The sequence below is a fragment of the Pangasianodon hypophthalmus genome, chromosome 2, assembly GCF_027358585.1.
Source record: "Pangasianodon hypophthalmus isolate fPanHyp1 chromosome 2, fPanHyp1.pri, whole genome shotgun sequence".
Classification (NCBI taxonomy): Eukaryota; Metazoa; Chordata; class Actinopteri; order Siluriformes; family Pangasiidae; genus Pangasianodon; species Pangasianodon hypophthalmus.
Genome location: NC_069711.1, coordinates 19,104,814 through 19,121,181, shown reverse-complemented (window position 1 = coordinate 19,121,181; position 16,368 = coordinate 19,104,814). Strand labels below are relative to the sequence as shown.

The 16,368-nt window shown below is 39.7% G+C and overlaps 1 protein-coding gene across 3 annotated transcripts in view; it reads right to left on the bottom strand.

The window, feature by feature from the left end:
• Positions 1 to 271: 271 nt before the first annotated feature.
• sned1 (sushi, nidogen and EGF-like domains 1) overlaps positions 272 to 16,368 on the bottom strand; it is a 42,240-nt gene continuing 26,143 nt past the window's right edge. For 2 of the 3 annotated variants that reach the window (XM_026925815.3, XM_026925831.3), the window contains 15 exons: positions 16,027 to 16,140; positions 13,163 to 13,276; positions 12,949 to 13,065; positions 11,847 to 12,134; positions 10,827 to 11,010; positions 10,268 to 10,380; positions 9,878 to 10,156; positions 9,504 to 9,642; positions 9,291 to 9,373; positions 8,316 to 8,414; positions 7,834 to 7,950; positions 7,400 to 7,487; positions 6,109 to 6,188; positions 839 to 866; positions 272 to 713 (listed from right to left, as the gene is read on the bottom strand). In XM_026925815.3, the coding sequence (XP_026781616.2) occupies positions 841 to 866; positions 6,109 to 6,188; positions 7,400 to 7,487; positions 7,834 to 7,950; positions 8,316 to 8,414; positions 9,291 to 9,373; positions 9,504 to 9,642; positions 9,878 to 10,156; positions 10,268 to 10,380; positions 10,827 to 11,010; positions 11,847 to 12,134; positions 12,949 to 13,065; positions 13,163 to 13,276; positions 16,027 to 16,140 (1,841 nt within the window). In that variant the 3' untranslated portion in view covers positions 272 to 713; positions 839 to 840. Of the gene's footprint in view, positions 714 to 838; positions 867 to 6,108; positions 6,189 to 7,399; positions 7,488 to 7,833; positions 7,951 to 8,315; positions 8,415 to 9,290; positions 9,374 to 9,503; positions 9,643 to 9,877; positions 10,157 to 10,267; positions 10,381 to 10,826; positions 11,011 to 11,846; positions 12,135 to 12,948; positions 13,066 to 13,162; positions 13,277 to 16,026; positions 16,141 to 16,368 lie in introns of those variants that run through there. The other variant, XR_008301358.1, reaches the window with a different exon arrangement.

The following is a 16,368-nucleotide window of genomic DNA, read 5'->3' as shown; positions in this document are numbered from 1 at the left end:
CATTTAAATGCAGTGTTAGCTAATATAGAGCACCCTTGCAAAGTTATTGAAGTGCAAACTTCCATAGCTCAAAGCCTTTACTCTCACATTCTGTTCTCCAGCTATGCCTTCATTCCAGGGAAATCTAGGCTGATCTGCACAGATAAAGTCTGATTACACTGCAAGTGGGCATTTCATTGTTTTAATTTCCTAGAAACATCAATTTCTTTATCATTTAAAGGCTTTCTTTTGAGGAGACACCAGCCAAAGATAAAAAAAAAATGACAACAAGCAATTTTAATAATTTTATTATTAAAATATTCACCTACAAAACACACCTATAAACACTATTTACAGGATAGCTAGCAGAGAAGCTGGATTTATACAAACACAGAGACATGTGAGATGCTTCCATTAATTGTTTGTGCTCTTGTTGAGTGAGCGAGGAAAAAAGATTTTGAAGAGTACCAGTTCTAAGGCTGTATAAGATGTAGTTGCTGAAGGGAGATGCAATGGGGTCAGCGTTTAAAGAAAAATTCCCTGAGGGACTACGTAGCCACTTAGTGTCAACATTACAAATCCATTCCAGTTGAGGTATGCTATTGATGCAGGGTAACTGCCAGAATGTATGATACATGGTAATCTACAGAATGAGAGGTGGAAAAAACTTGTCCATAAAACTGTCGCGTTTTGTATGAAGAGGGGTTTGTGCTTCACCAAGTTACTACAGCTTCCTGAAATAAAACAGGAAAAATAATATTAAGCATTAAGCATTATTCAGCAGTCACATCTCTGTTTAAGATAAGCATCAGACACGGTAAGTTGCATGACAACCAAATCAAAAGAAAAGTGCAGTCACCTTTATTGCTGCCTTTGCGTTCTGCGGTCTGATAAAAAAAAAAAAAGAATAAAGAAAAAATGTTATTGCTGTTTACAAGAGTACATTTTACCTAAATTGTCTAAATGATAAGGAATCTTATAATGTGCATATCACAATTTTGAACAGGTTTTCACTAAAATTCAGAAGTTCAAAAATCAGTGAAGAGTCAAAGTATGACTTCATTGCCTTTTATACAAATGAAGTCATAACAAATGCTATTACATTCCTTGGTTAACTCTTAACATTTTTACCTTATCATTATTCAAATTTTTACAAGCTCTTACAAATTCTTAAAAAAAATTTTAATCAGAGATTTAGTATTACAGCAAAGGGAATATTGTATCTTTGTCAGCTTTTAAGGTGAGATATTGCAAATTCTTCTATTCCTATTGCTCTCACTGGATCCACAGAGAAAGCTGTTAATAAGAGTTGTCAGACGAGCTAGTAGTTTTGTTAAGTGAGAGCTTAGTCAAGAACCATAGATTCTTAGCCCTGTGTCCTGGATAGACTGTGAGGGTGTCGATGGTGATTGACCAGCTCAGCAGAAGCTTCTTCACTGGTATGTAAACCAGGTCACTGTTGTCAAGGTTGAGGTTGAGACATCATCCAGTAAGAGATGTTGTAAAGGCTGTCTGATATCTTCTGAGAGACTTAGGAGGTGGATGGAGGGAAAAGAGTATAAAGTTGAGTGTCATCAGCATAGCAATGTTAGGAGAAGCAACAAGGCATGATAACTGAGCCCAATGATTTAGTATACAGGGGCACAAAGAATGGACTAAGTACTGACCCCTGAGGCACTCTCGTAATAAGGCTGTGAGGTGATGAAACGGTACCTAGGATTGCTTCCGTAGGTATTACAGGTCAGATGATGAGGATCTGATTAATCACAGTGTCAAAGACAGCAGACAGGTCAGTGTTGGTGAGGACAGAAGACAAAGAGTTCTTTGTGGTTTTGTGTAAAACCTTGGTGACTGCAAAGAGGGCAGTTTCCGTAAATCGGCCTTGTAATCAGACTGGCTGGCCTCCAGGAGGTCATTCAGTTGAAAATATGAAAACAGCTGTGAGAGCACATCACTATTCAGGGTCTTAAATAGGCATGGATGGAAGGAAACAGGTCTGTAGTTAACATTAGTAGTGCCAAATATGGGTTTCCTAAGCAGAAGTGTGACATAAGCAGACTGGAAGGCGGAAGGAAACAAAGCCCCTGTTTATTGATTGATTGAGATATTGATCATAGTGGTCTCATACAGTGTGAGGTTGCTGCACGTTGTCTGGAGAAGTGTGGATGGTATTGGGGCAAGGGTATAGGTTGTCAAATGATTTGTGGTTCTTCAGTGAGCAGCTTGAAGGTGTGATAACTTGGGCAAACATTCTGCATTCTACCACTGCTGAAAGACTGAAGGATGCCTGAATGTGAGTGACATTTTGCAAGATGTTCCTCATGAAGTCGCCAGCAGTATAGTGGTCTGTAGAAAGAAAGAAGGTAGGGAAGAATTTATGTTAATCAGAAATACATGCGTGGACTTTAGAGTGAAAGAAGGCAGTTTTGGTGGTGGCAACAGAAAAGGAAAAGGAGAGAAGCATTTCCCAATACTTGTGTGACAAGTTGGATTTACTCCATTTCCTCTCAGCAGTGGCGTCAGCTGAAATATCTGAAAAACACGTGAAGAGGATTTAGAGAGAGGTTCCTCGATGTTGCCTGCTTTGGTGTTGACTGCAAGTGGTTCAGACCAAAGGATCAGAGATGGTGGATAACCATGGACATGGTGCTGCTGATTTGGAAAGTATAGTCTCAAGCAGGACCAGAGGGGTGCCATTCCTTGAAGAGAGATGAGAATCAAGCTCATCTATAAAGTTGCCAGAAGGACCTGGAAGACAATAGACCACTATGATATGAAATTTACAAGAAGTAACAGTATGAAATTCAAATCAAAGATCTGAAGTTCAGGAAGACAAGAAGGATGGTATGTCCAGGAAGAGGTGATAAGCTAAACTGTCACACTACTATGACAGAAGCCCCAGAAGTATGAGAGAAAGAAAAAGCTGTAGGGAGTGCAACACATTCTCTGGGTGGATGCAAGTCTCTGTGAGTGCCAAGAGGTGAAAGGAAAGACTAGCAATATAGGCTGTGATAAAGTCAGATTTGTGCACAGCTGACTGGAACTACCAAAGATCTCCAGTAAGAAGGGTCTCCACAGTTGCAGATCTGGTTGGGTAAGATCTGCAGATAAGATGGGGGATGTCACATTTGTGTGTAGAGCAGTCTGTAATGAGGAGAAGTGAGAATGAAAATCCTCCATAAGCACATGATTAACAGATACGGAATTTAAGTTGTTCAAGCAAGTCTGAAAAATCAGACAAACCAACAGAGTAACGTGCCGTTCTTTCTCAGTAAACTCTTACAGGTAGACCCCCTTGTCTTTGTGCAACTGAGTCTTCTGCAGGTAGTTTGCCTCATCTTTGTAAAACAGATTCTTCTCTTACAGGTAGACTCTCTCATCTTTTTGCAACCAAGTCTTATCGCACAGGTAGACTCCCTTGTCTTTGATTAACCAAGCCTTCATGCAGAGACGCTAATGGAAGAGAGGCTGCCATTACAGAATTTACTCACAGAAATACTCCACAAATAACATGTTTGAGTAACCACTAGCTAGGATAGTTGTAATTACCAGTTGAGCCGTTTCAAGGTACCGGGGAATAGTTTGCCCTGCAACTGCCCAGCTATGGAAGATAGCCAGAAACTAGATTCTAATTCGGATAAATCCTAGACTGCTCCCTCTGCTTTTAGGAATAGAGCTAAACTAATATTAAAGGAACAAGAGTAATGACAGCAAAACACTAAACCACAAAGAAGTCTAGAATTCAACTTAAGCAGGAAATGAATATACTTACAGAGCCTGTGTACTGTTGTCTACAGTGACTGAATGCACTCCGATTAATTTAGGTTATACTAACAGAACTGCAACCAGTGAATAAATGCTAATTAAGGAGTTTCAAGGTGCAAAGGTGCTCAGAGGTAGGACTTGAATTTCCTGACTGCTCTATGGCACCTTCCCTGAAGCAAATGTGACGTCTATCTACACACAGTTTTCCCTACCTCTCCAGTATCCCCCTCCACACTTTAGTTTCCCCTCTTACCAAACTGACATCTGCAAGCTCCTCCTTGCCAGTCCCCTGTCCCCATCCCCTCACATCCAGTGCACACACTGACATCATCAACAATCCTGAGGGGGAATTTCCCCATAGACTTTAGTGATTTTACAGCTTAAAAAAGCCATAACTCACCCTATCCTAAGTAAATAACTACAGATCAGTCTCCCTTCTTCCAGTTCTGTTGAAAACATTTAAACATGTCCTGCTGGATCCAAGTCCAGTCCAGATTTCCTTGTTGACTGTTGAGACAGATTTTGAGCAGCAAAAAACTGACAAGCCCTTGGCTCTTACACCGGTGGATCCAGCTACAACATTTGGTATAGTGAAGCACCAAGTCCTCCTCTTTCCAGACTTGGCATCATGGGAACTACACCCAGGCGGTTCGAATCCTACTTCTCAGTATGGTCATACCGTGTCCTACGGTGTGAAATTGAGAAACAAAGGTCTAATCTGTATCAGGTAACCACTGACTTCCCCCAAGAATCTTCTTTTCATTGTACACAGTCCCATTGCAGCCAATCCCATAGTTTTCATGAAGCTCAGGCATTTCAACCTTAATTTGCCATTTCATCCTACTGAGGACAGAGCTTCTTATTGTCACCTCACTTTCAGTTTACCATCAAGCTCTGCCCGGAATATTGAGGTAAAAATTTATGACAAGCTTGCCTTTACAAATCACACTGCAAATTTGGTTTTGCAAAATATCAGGATGGTCAAACTGTACCTGTTGGAATATGCAAGACAACACTCCATCCAGGCACTTGTCATTTCATGGCCTGACTACTGCAATTCTGTGTGTGCTGGTACACCTTTGCAGATAATTTAGTTCCTTTCCTGGTTTGCAATAAACCAAAATGTATCCACTATTCACTAACTCCCCTATTCATCTCATTTTACTTACACCCTGTAGTTGCTTTTATCAAGTTCAAGTCCTTGTTACTAGCCTACAGAGTAATGTAATATGATCATGACACGAAATCTAAATTCATCAGGGCTTACACTGACTCTAAATCTCTGCAGTTTGTGAGTGAACAGTGCCTGGTGATACCGCCACATCATGACACAAAGTCTCAAACCAGACTATTCTCACTCGTGGTTTGACAAGCATCAGGTGCAGTCGCGATAAAGATTTCCTTCAAAAACAAACTGAATACTCAGAGTGAAACAGAACGTTGACATCTCCCTGAGTCTGCATGTGTGTGTCTGTATTTGGCATTCAGTTACCTTTAAGGTAAACCCAAGTTCTTTGCTGCTGCTTATTCTACTGAAATATTGGTATTGAATTACTATTTATCAAGATTTTGTCTGTACTTCGGTGGATTTGTAACTAGTGTGTGTAAGACTCCTGGGTATTACCACATGCTCTAAAATTTGTGTTACTTTTGGCCCTCACTACTGTCCCATCATTTTTTCCTATCTGAAAACTTTGCTGATGCTTCCGTTTTACTGGTGGAAATGGTAACTCCGTAGCCCTCGTATCACCATTCTGCCTCATTGTAAGTTATTTACATTTACATGTATAGCATTTAGCAGATATCCTTATCCAGAGTGACCTACAGAAGTGCTTTGGAGTCTCTAGCATAAAATGGGACAATGTTTAAGAATAGTCTTATGTTACTTTGGCAACTTAGTAAAAAGCATTTGCCAAATATAAACATAATAATGTAAATGTGAAATTCTGCATTGGAAATTCTCTAGTCAAATTTGGTTTGTGTGCAGTAGGCTTTAAATCTGTCCTGCCCAGACAAACAAAAGATAAACCAAGTTCTGTCTGAAACATGCAGGTTCAATCCGGTACAAGAAACATGAAAAATGACATGTCAAAAGCAACCTGAACAGCTTAATAAAGAGTTCTGATTGTGTGCTGGTTTTGGCTGTAGCTAACGAAATGTAACAAATATAGGTATTCTGGTTAGAAATTAGAATTATAAATCATCCTATTGACATGTTGGCCTACAGGAATGAATGTCTGGCACACCCCTTTATATTTAATCCAGTCCGAGTCATTTTAAGCTTGCCTGGACCTCAATCATAAAATCTTACACAAGACAATATCATGAGGTCCAAATCTGGTAGTTTGTCTGTAAGACACTTACTGGGATTTTTCTTATTGAGCACAGGTTCACAGATCTCTCTAAAACAAATGTCCTGTTGTACTTTATATGTTCTTTTATATCTGTGAAGCAAAATAGAGAAAAAAACATTAACAGAAAACCAACAAATCCAACAAAAACATCAAAGAAAAACTCAAAGCAAGAGTAGAGTAGATATGACAGAATATGAAGTTGTATGCAAAAGTTTAGGCACCCTGGTTATGTTTCATTTCTTAAAGATAACCACTATTTTTCTAAAACTCAAGCTAATAAAGATAATATTTTGCTATGACAGTGTGTCACAGCAAGCATATTTTTGGGGGCTTTAGAAAGGAACATGGCAAGTTTATCATAAAATGTAATGTCTTTGATTTCTTTCTTTAGTGTTTAGTACAGATATTCGGTCAGGCCCTGACACGTCACCACTCCACAGCCTCTAGTGAATTTCTTATACCTTCCCAGGGACTGTTATACAATGGGACACTGATATTCATTCATGGTACAGATAGTTCTGGATTAGCAGCTGTACCCTGCTTTACTGCACTCAACGCAAAATGCAACACTAACTGTGCAAAAAACAAACTTAAACTGTTACGTGCAAACCCTAAATTTGATTGTTTTATTTCATGTCGTTTTGTATAATGTTACCCTAGTTTATTCATTGTATAGTGTTTGTCTTTATTATAATCTCTTGTTTCTCAAATCTTGTGTGATTGTATCCTGTTTCTTGTATCCATCTTTAGTATCCGCTTTATCCTGGTCAGAGTCATGGTGGAGCTGGACCCATGGTGGGATTATGCCATGCACACACACACATACTCACACAATTATCCCAGGAACACTGGGTGTGCTGTGGGAATGTGGCATGCGCACACACACATACATACTTATCTAGGGGCTCATATTTTTAGCTTACCCTATTCATCTACCAGCATGTTCTTGGGAGGTGGAAGGAGGAAAACCACATGGACACGGGGAGGACACGTGAAACCCCACACAAAAGATCAAACCAAGGATTCTGGAGCTGTGAGGCCCTCCTATGCCACCGTGCCTCCTGTGTCATGCTTAGGAATTCTTGCTATAGGAATTTTTCCTCAAAATGATTCTAGTTCTTAAATATTCTAGGTCTTGCATGAACACTAGGTATTTTGGATCTGTCTACATGTAACAAATGCAGCAAATGAAGCAAGCATGCACCAAAACTTTTACATACAACTGCATTCTGGTGTAACACGCTTTTTTCTATCTGCATGTACAATCTGGCCTACACAAGACAGAAAAAAAAATCCCTTACAGATAATGGCAGACTCCATCCTCCCATACAGGCACGCTCTTTGTTTCAGAGTAGAGGCGGGTACACGGATGTTTTACTCGTTGACAATCTACAGGCAAATGTGTGTGTGTGTGTGTGTGTGTGTGTGTGTGAGAGAGAGAGAGAGAGAGAGAGAGATAGAGAGAAAGAGAGGCACACACAGAGGTTAATCAAGCAATAATGTGAGGAAACAATTCACTGACGTTATTTCAGAAACATGTTCTCACTCAATGCAAAACACCTGAATGAGGAATGTGATAGCCAAACTAGATAACAAAGTGCACTAGTGTGGGAACAGGTGAGCTAGCCACCCCTCACTTGGAAAACATCTGGCATGGATCTGAATGTGTCTTGAGTGTTTCTTGACTCAGAGAAAGAGAGGGTGTGATAAAGTGTGACTTGCTGGTTGGACTTACACAGTTCACACTGTCTGCCCTTAAAGCTCGTTGGACATTCACAGCTGAAAGTGTCTTCACTCTGTATGCAAGTCCCTCCATTCTGACACGGCTGAGTTCTGCAGTCACGCTGAGACTCTGCAACACACACACACACAAAAAAACATTTTACACACAATACATTGTTGTATCTCTCTGCTGCCTCTGTGTCTCTTAATTCAATGGCACATTCCAAAAAAACATGATACAATACAATAAAATAATAGGCCTAAAAGAATAAATGATATTTATTAGAAAGTAAAATTTAAGCATATACTATCTTGTTATTATCACATGACTGTAATTGTATGTGTCACGCAGCTTCACCTTGACACTTTGTGAGATTCTGCCTCAGCTGGCAGCAATTAGAGGGTTATAATATCACTTACAGACCCAAAGCAGAATCTGAAGAGAGCTGCTGTTTCTTAAGATAATATTTATGGTTCATTGAAAAGAACACCCACCACTTTTCCTCTTTGTCACTTCTTCAGGGATCTCCAGAGCCAGACTGATTTTGTTGGTTGTTTCCTCCATTCTCTCTAATTTGATTGGAGGTTCAGGTTCTGTATGAAATTACAGTGCAAATGAGTTCCAGGTCATTTATTATTTTTATTATTATTATATTATTTCATTCATTCATCTTCAGTAAACATTTTCACGGAGGATCAGGAGCCTATCCCAGAAACACTGGCCTTGAGGTGGGAATGGACCCTGAATGGGAGGCCAGTTCATCGCAGTGCATCACACACAAACACACACACAAACACACACACAGGTAAAAACAGTGTACACTATTTGCACCCAATTTAGTTATTGCCAGTATCTACTGTGTAGCTCTGTCTCACTCTAAAGCTTGACAGACATCAATCTGGAAGGGAGAAACCGACATGCGATAGGTTCAAAGTTCAAGGTTCTTTATTCGTCACATACATTACAAACAAAATATGTTTAGCAGCTTTTGGAGGAATGCTTAGCAGCTTTTAGAGGAGTGTAGTGTGCAAAAAATTGTCTCATAGCGCAAGAGTGCAAGAGTTTTTGTTTGTCCATAGTGCAACTGTTTGTGTTGTGATACCAATCATAGCTAATGATTTCCATTAAACAAAATATAATAGAAGGTGGTACAGTGGTGCAGTGGGTAATGTTGACACCTCAAAGCTCCAAGATCCCATGTTTGAGCCTGAGCTCAGTTTACTATCTGTGTGGGTTTCCCTCAGATTCTTTGGTTTCCGCCTACCTCCCAAAAAGAAGCTGGCAGGTCAATTGGCTACTCTAAAATGGTCCCTAGGTGTAAATGAGTGTGTCATTGTGTGTGAATGGAATCAAGACTTGAGGTCCTGAGAGTTGTGTTATTCAGACTAGGGTTAGACATTCAGACTAACAACATCATGCAGCAAATTCATGTAAATGCAAATCCTAGTCTTTTTAAAATCATAACTGACTTGTGCGATGGCGAATGACTTTGCGCTGTGAGTTGGTGAATTTGGCTGTTATCCTCCCCCGACCATCTATCAGCTCTGTGTATCTGTGCGAGACCAGAAAGAAAAACGTCATTTGATGGCACCAACTGAAAATGCTTGCACTAATAAAAACATGGCATCTAGATTATGGAAAGATTATGGAAAATGTCTTTTATCTTCCCAACATATACCTACCTGGGCAGTTCTTCAGAATGTTCCCTGTCTTTATCAGAGCCTTGATGTTGTAGTTTAGTGCGAGTCTGAGTTCGCCTGCTAGACGTGTCCCGACCTCCCTGAGCTCTCTCAGCTTTCTTCTGCGGCTCCTCCAGAGGTACTGAATGAGGGTACGTTTACATTTATTAATTTGGCCAAAGCATTTCTCAAAACTACTTATATATTAGGAAGAATCCAATCCAAGCAAATATATGAGGATTTGAAAGCCTTGCTTAATGGTCCGACAGTGGCTGTCTCACCAACTTCTGTATTTCATAAGTATGTCACAAAGTATGTCAATGTCTGTACAGATTGTACAGCTGGAACATAAAGAGCAGCTGATTCTTGTGACTCACGTGTAGTGAAGGCTAAGTGCTGGGCCACACTGTGGATCTGCTCGTGGCCTGTGTTGCGCACAGCAGTCAGGGCAAGCCGATAGTGCTGCCCCGGGCTCAATTCTCGTATGGTGTACATGCTCAGAGTTCCATCAGGCAGATAGCGGCTCCGAGTGGTTAGGCCATGTGTCACATTCACCACAAAGCCATCAGGGATGCTCCTTGGATGCCGGTCCCATGTGACACGTGCAGTGCTGGAGCTCACGTGGGATAGTGAGAGGTTCTGGGGAGGCAATGGTTCTGACATAGAAAGAAAACAGGATTAGAACTTATAGAAAATAGATTTTTTCAAAGACGGTGGATTTCAATTTATATATGCACTGTATGTGTGTGTATGAATATAATACGTACTTGTCCAGAGGTGCAGGGGTCCAGAAGAGTGGCTGGTGGAAGGCAGGTCCTCAGGACGAAGTCCACTCTGTGTCAGCACATCTACAGTGTACATCTGACCTGGAAGAAGAGAACTGTGACACACACGTTAGACTTTTTTGACATATCTACTTTCAGTGTGTAGTGCAGATATAAATGAAGAAGCTGCCTAAATGCTACAAGCATGGCATCAAGAGAGACATATAGTGGTTAGAATAAATGAAGAAGAAGCCTTTATTTGTCACATATACACTATAGCACAGTGAAGTTCTTTTCTTCACATATCCCAGCTTGTTAGGAAGCTGGGGTCATAGCACAGGGTCAGCCATGATACAGCACCCCTGGAGCAGAGACGTTTAAGGGTCTTGCTCAAGGGCCCAATAGTGGCAGCTTAGCAGTGCTGGGGCTTGAACCCCCAACCTTCTGAGCAGTAACCCAGAGCCTTAACCACTGAGCCACTATGCTTGGTGGCAGTAGATTCAGTAGATTCTAGAACTAATCACTCATGTTAATGTGACGATGTTTTGATCTCATGGCTGACCTGAAGCTGTATTCTGTAACACTGGTGTTCAGGACAGCAGTGCGAGTGCCACTCCCATCCGAGGGCACCAGAGAAACCCGCACCAGGTTGACAGCGGCATGCCGGCCTGCCTGCACTAGCCACTGTAGCCACACCTGGGACGAGGACACATTCACCACCTGCAGCTGATCCACCTTCCGAGGCCCTGAAGCACAAGAGACAAGAGGGAAGTTTCATTCTCTTTGACACTGCAAAGGTAGCTCCATGGTTCTATGAGAATAATGGGAAGGTTGGGAGTGGAAATTCAAACAAGTACCACTGTAGAGCCACTCCAGGACACCTCCTACCCTCTGGTCCTTGCTAACCCATGAACATTGTCAGTTGCTACTTTTGGGATCATTAGCTAATATTCATGCAAAAGGGCTCTATGGTTGAAAGTAAACAGTTCGAATGAAGTAACAGGTCCGTGTCTCTGTCAGAAATGATTTTAGGAATGGCTCTAGGCACTATTTTTCCTCACAGTTTAGCATGTGGCCAATTTCCACTCAGTAGCTAGGTTTTCACTGTTGCAGGACAGCTACCAACCAGGAAACTGTGACAAGAATCTGAACCTGATCTATAAGCAATAAGGCGAATGTTTAGACATGCTGATTATGTTCCAGATTTGAGCCTTAATAAGAAGTGTTAACTTCTTATTAAGTATTGTTAGATTACTTCAAACAAGTAAATTTTGCGAATATCAGAACAAAACATAAAGGTAGCCATACACAGGTGTGTGCCATGCTTTTTACTAAGACACAGTTTTAAAATGCAACATACATATATATATATTTATCAGGTCTGGCTGGTAAGGGTTCATGTTCGTTTCAACAATGATACATACAAAATGTACTTGAGTAAGAGCTCCCCCTTATGGAGACTCTTCATCCAGTTAAATGTGAATGAATCAGTTAGCTATTTACAAGCCAGACACACCTGAAAAATGATTAAAAGTATTTTGATCGATACCTCTGAATGAAAGGTAAAAGCAAGAGCTCTCACTTGTGCGTATGAGGGCAATCGCAGGCTGGCTGATATCGTTGCTGTTGGAATTGCGTTTGATTGAGTAGGTGGAGATGTTGTAAAGCTGTCCTGGACTCAGGCCCTGTAGCACATAGGTTGAATGCTGCCTCTCCAGAAAGTCTGTTTTTCGTGGGCTACGCCCAATCGGAGCGTAAGTGATGGCAAAACCACTGATCAGGTTCTGATTGGTGTCAGCTTGATCCCATTGTAGCTCCACCTCGCTTTCCTCAACTCTCAGCACGTGCAAGCCAGATGGAGGCAGGAGATCTGGGAACATAGAGTATAATGTGTGTTATTTTGCATTATTTTGGCTTCAAAATAGTGAATGTTTAAACAGAACCTCTACTCTCTACTATGGGTTATCCCAGAGGTACAGTATAAACCAAAGAATCCATTACATTCTTTTTCCTACCAGTATCGATAAACAGTATTTTTGGGTAACATTTGAACTTCCCATTTGGAAGGTATTATAATGAAAGGTGTCTTCTGAGGTGGCTTTTTTTCCATTTTGAAGCTTTCATTTGATGGATCCTTCATGCAGAAGGCAATCCAGTAAATTATTTTCACCAGATATGGGGGTTTGACAGACGTGGTGGACAAAAATCTCACATCATCTTTGGCTTAATTTACTTATATGAATTTATTAATATAAAATGGAAACATTTTCTAAAAATACAACAGTGTGAAAATATCATGATAATATCATGATAAGACCATTCCTGTGGTATGAAAATCTCCACATGCTTATTCTACATACCTGAAGTTCTAACTTATATTTTTTGTTTACTAGTAGTAAGTCAGTACAACTTTTGTGATTTGTGAGATAATCTTCAATATGTTTCACCACAAATACAAAATACAAAATTCAAGATTAGATGCAACATGCTGGGTAAACATTAAGTATTTACAATTATCTGCAAATTCTCACAAAGCATTACTGTTTTAAGCTGTTATTATTGAACCAGAATAATCTGCTCTGTTATTATTTAGCTCCAACTTTAATGTATGAAATCTAAAATAATTGTAAGTTTAATTAAGCGGAACTGTGCCTGGAGGAGAATGACTTAATCACACATGGTACCTCTCTCACAGTCACGGCCTGTGTGTCCCACCCTGCAGGCACAGCTGTAATTTCCTCTCCTGTCACTGCGACAGAAGCCTCGGTTCCCACACGGCTGTAATACACACGGGTTTTCCACTAGAGGGCAATAAGAGATTTGTCTAACAATGTTCAGTCACCTTGCATGTCCAGAACGCTTCAGCAGTGTGACCATAGAATGTGATGTGTAACATACAAGTCTGGCAGCGATCCCCAGTGTAGCCCTCTTTACACACACACAGATGCCTCCTCCTGTAGCCTCGACACACACCTCCATTCTGGCAGGGATTTGACTCGCATCCATCCTGCTCTACAGATAAAGCACAGGGACTTTAATAAGCTGATATCAGTAAAGCCTCTTTCCTTTAAAGGCCCTTTCAGACACAGCCAAAACACCACCACAGGTTTCAGATGATTCCATGATTAGGATGCCATTACATTTGTAATCTGTAATAAATATGTAAAGTAAAAGTAAAAGACATTTTAAACATAGGTAAAGTGTGATTCACAACAACCTATGTGCATGTTTCAGATAAATAACTTTTACATTACTTTAACATTCACTCAACACTGTTACCCGAACCCCCTATAAATCACATGTTCAAAAGGAAGGTGCATCATCTGAACTTCCTGAAGATCATGGAAAGACAATTAAGTTCTCTAATTCTTTTCCCTCTATTTTCATTGATGTTGTGATATTGACTAATGAAAATCATTACATTAGTGCATGTGCTAGTTAACCACATTTTGTGTATTTGCTAATTCTTGTTACTTTCTACCCTGGTACTCATTTAAGAGCAAAATGCAGCCATTTTCAGCAAAGATACCATGTAAAAAATGAGATATTGTTGCTAAGATGAGTTAACATATTTTTTGAATGATTAAGACAGAACACTACTGGCAAAAACAACAATTTTTGCCACATCAATCTATTTTTTTTTTTCATATTTTTGGATAAACGGCATCTATAAGTCTTCTCTTTAACTGTAGTAATAACATGTCAAAACTCAACTGAAAAATGTTTACGTCAACGTTTTTGTCTGCCTGCGATCAACACATTATCTGAAACTTAAGCCCTGTCCACTTGGCACATCAGGTCATATATCCCTGACAAGCTTGTTTCATGATGCCAGGGTATGCGTCATTATGACGCATTTCAGTTCAATTTCGATACATTTCAATTTCCTTTATGAACCTTACAAACCATACTTACTAGAGTAGAAACATATGTCATCTCAATATCATTTTATTCCTATATTCAGAACCAAAAATCTCAGTTTCTAGATGACCCACAATGATACAATTTTACATGTTTATCTCTATTTAGAAGGATATTACAGAGGAATTTCCCAGAATGTTGATTATTCCCAAATTTATGCATATATACTTAGACAAAGCCTCTTCTGTATAAATAAATTTTTGAATCAGCAATCAACACCCTAAGATAGATTGTAATATATATTATTCAATGACCCTACTGAAACGTAGTGTCATAGTCACAGTGTCATTTTTAAAAAATGCATTTTTAAGAGGCATTTACAAAGGCTAAATTGCATCCAAATCTTGAAATCCCTCCCCTACAATTAGTTTTGAGTGTACTAGCAAAGATCAAGGAACATTTATTTATTGCAAGCTGGTAATAATGTTGACACAGACATGTTACTATAAAGCCATTCTATGAATAAAAGGATGAAGTGTTTGTTACTCATCCCCTTTTAGCAGAGTCAGTGGTATATTTTAAAAGGCTATTGTTGCTTGTTTTAACATTATATTCATGGTTTCTCTGGCTGCTTAAGGCTGATCTTTGGCTAAAAGCTCACAGTCTTGTTTACAAATCCAGGATAAGCATGAACTACGTGTTATACCATGCACAGAACTGCTGATTGTAGCTTCCTCTTCACACTAGAATTAACTTTTTTTTATGGCTGGGTAATTAGATGATGAAGTGAATCAGACATTAGGGAAACAAATTAGGGAACACATTAAACTCCACAGCCTTCCAGTCCTTCATTCCAATACTGTTTTGACATGCCCTCATCAACTTGGTCTCACCATTTTGCTTTACAGACAAGCTTGGCTGTTAGGGTGGATGCAAGGGCCTGCCAGTTACAATATATCTTTGTAACACTATTATCCCCCTGTTCCATCCCTTTTGGATTAATGTCATTAGGTATAGCTTGGGATGTCTATTATTGATAACCATCTGCTGATTGTCCTCAAAGATATAGAGATAGAGAGAGAAAACAACCTCAAACAGCTGTGCTAACAGTTGTTAAGCATGGAAAGATGTCCAGGAATAACATACATTTGAGTTTATAATCATTGGGGACTGTGTAAATATTTAATGATGTTATGTCATAACAGGCTATTGCAGTAAACTGAATAGCTAGCTAACAATTTCATGTGGTCTTTTTTTTTTTTTTTTTTGTAGCAGCCAGGGTAAGATTAGCTTTCTTCTCATTGTGAAATAGTTTTTAGGGCATTTGTAGAGCAATTTAATAACCCCTGTAGTCTGAATCCACTATTCCCCAGAATTCTTTTTAACAAATCAACCCCTGTTTAGTGGAAATCACAATTCCACTCTAAAAGCCATTCCATTGTTTTATCAGATTAAGTGAGATCAAGCCCTTTAACAATCTTAAGAAGGATCGAGTCAAGCAGAATTTTCCCAGAAAACTTTGTGATCTGATGCTATTTTTTTTAACAGCTAACATTTGCTGAATTTCGATTTGCGCCACACAAAATAATTTTTATGTGGGTAGCTACTTTATCCATACTACTCTAGATTGTTAGCAAGCTTTCCATTTAACAACCTGATGTGACTCAAGTTTGCCATGCTGAAAAATCCACTTCCCATCACACCAGTGATGAGGGACAGCCCACAAGCGAGTGTTGAAAACAATATTACAACACAGACAAGACCTTGGGTCTGCTACTGCTGCTATATATAATGGATGGAATAAACTGTAACACATGGCAGGTGTCATCCACTGTCTCTAACAGCGTCATCAAATTACCAATAAATCAAGAATAGATCGCAGATTAGTAGGCTGTAGTCACCTGTCTGACAGCGTTGGCCAGTATATCCAGACTCACACTCACACAGGAAGGAGGCCACTCGGTCTCGACACGTGCCTCCATTCATACACGGCTGAGACAAGCACTCGTTTATTTCTGAGGAGAAAAACAGAGCATCACTGACATATAAACCACTCAAAGGTGAGCATTAAAGAGTTGCTAAAATCTTTAAAATGAATTTGGGTGGTTTTTGAGAAAGAGAGTCAAAAATGTTCATAGAAGTCTTTTTAGAGAAACCCATTCATCCCAGAAAAGTCAAGGCCATTATAAACACACATCTCAAGGCATTGTTTTTGTAGTTACATTATTTTTGTATTCCATTTC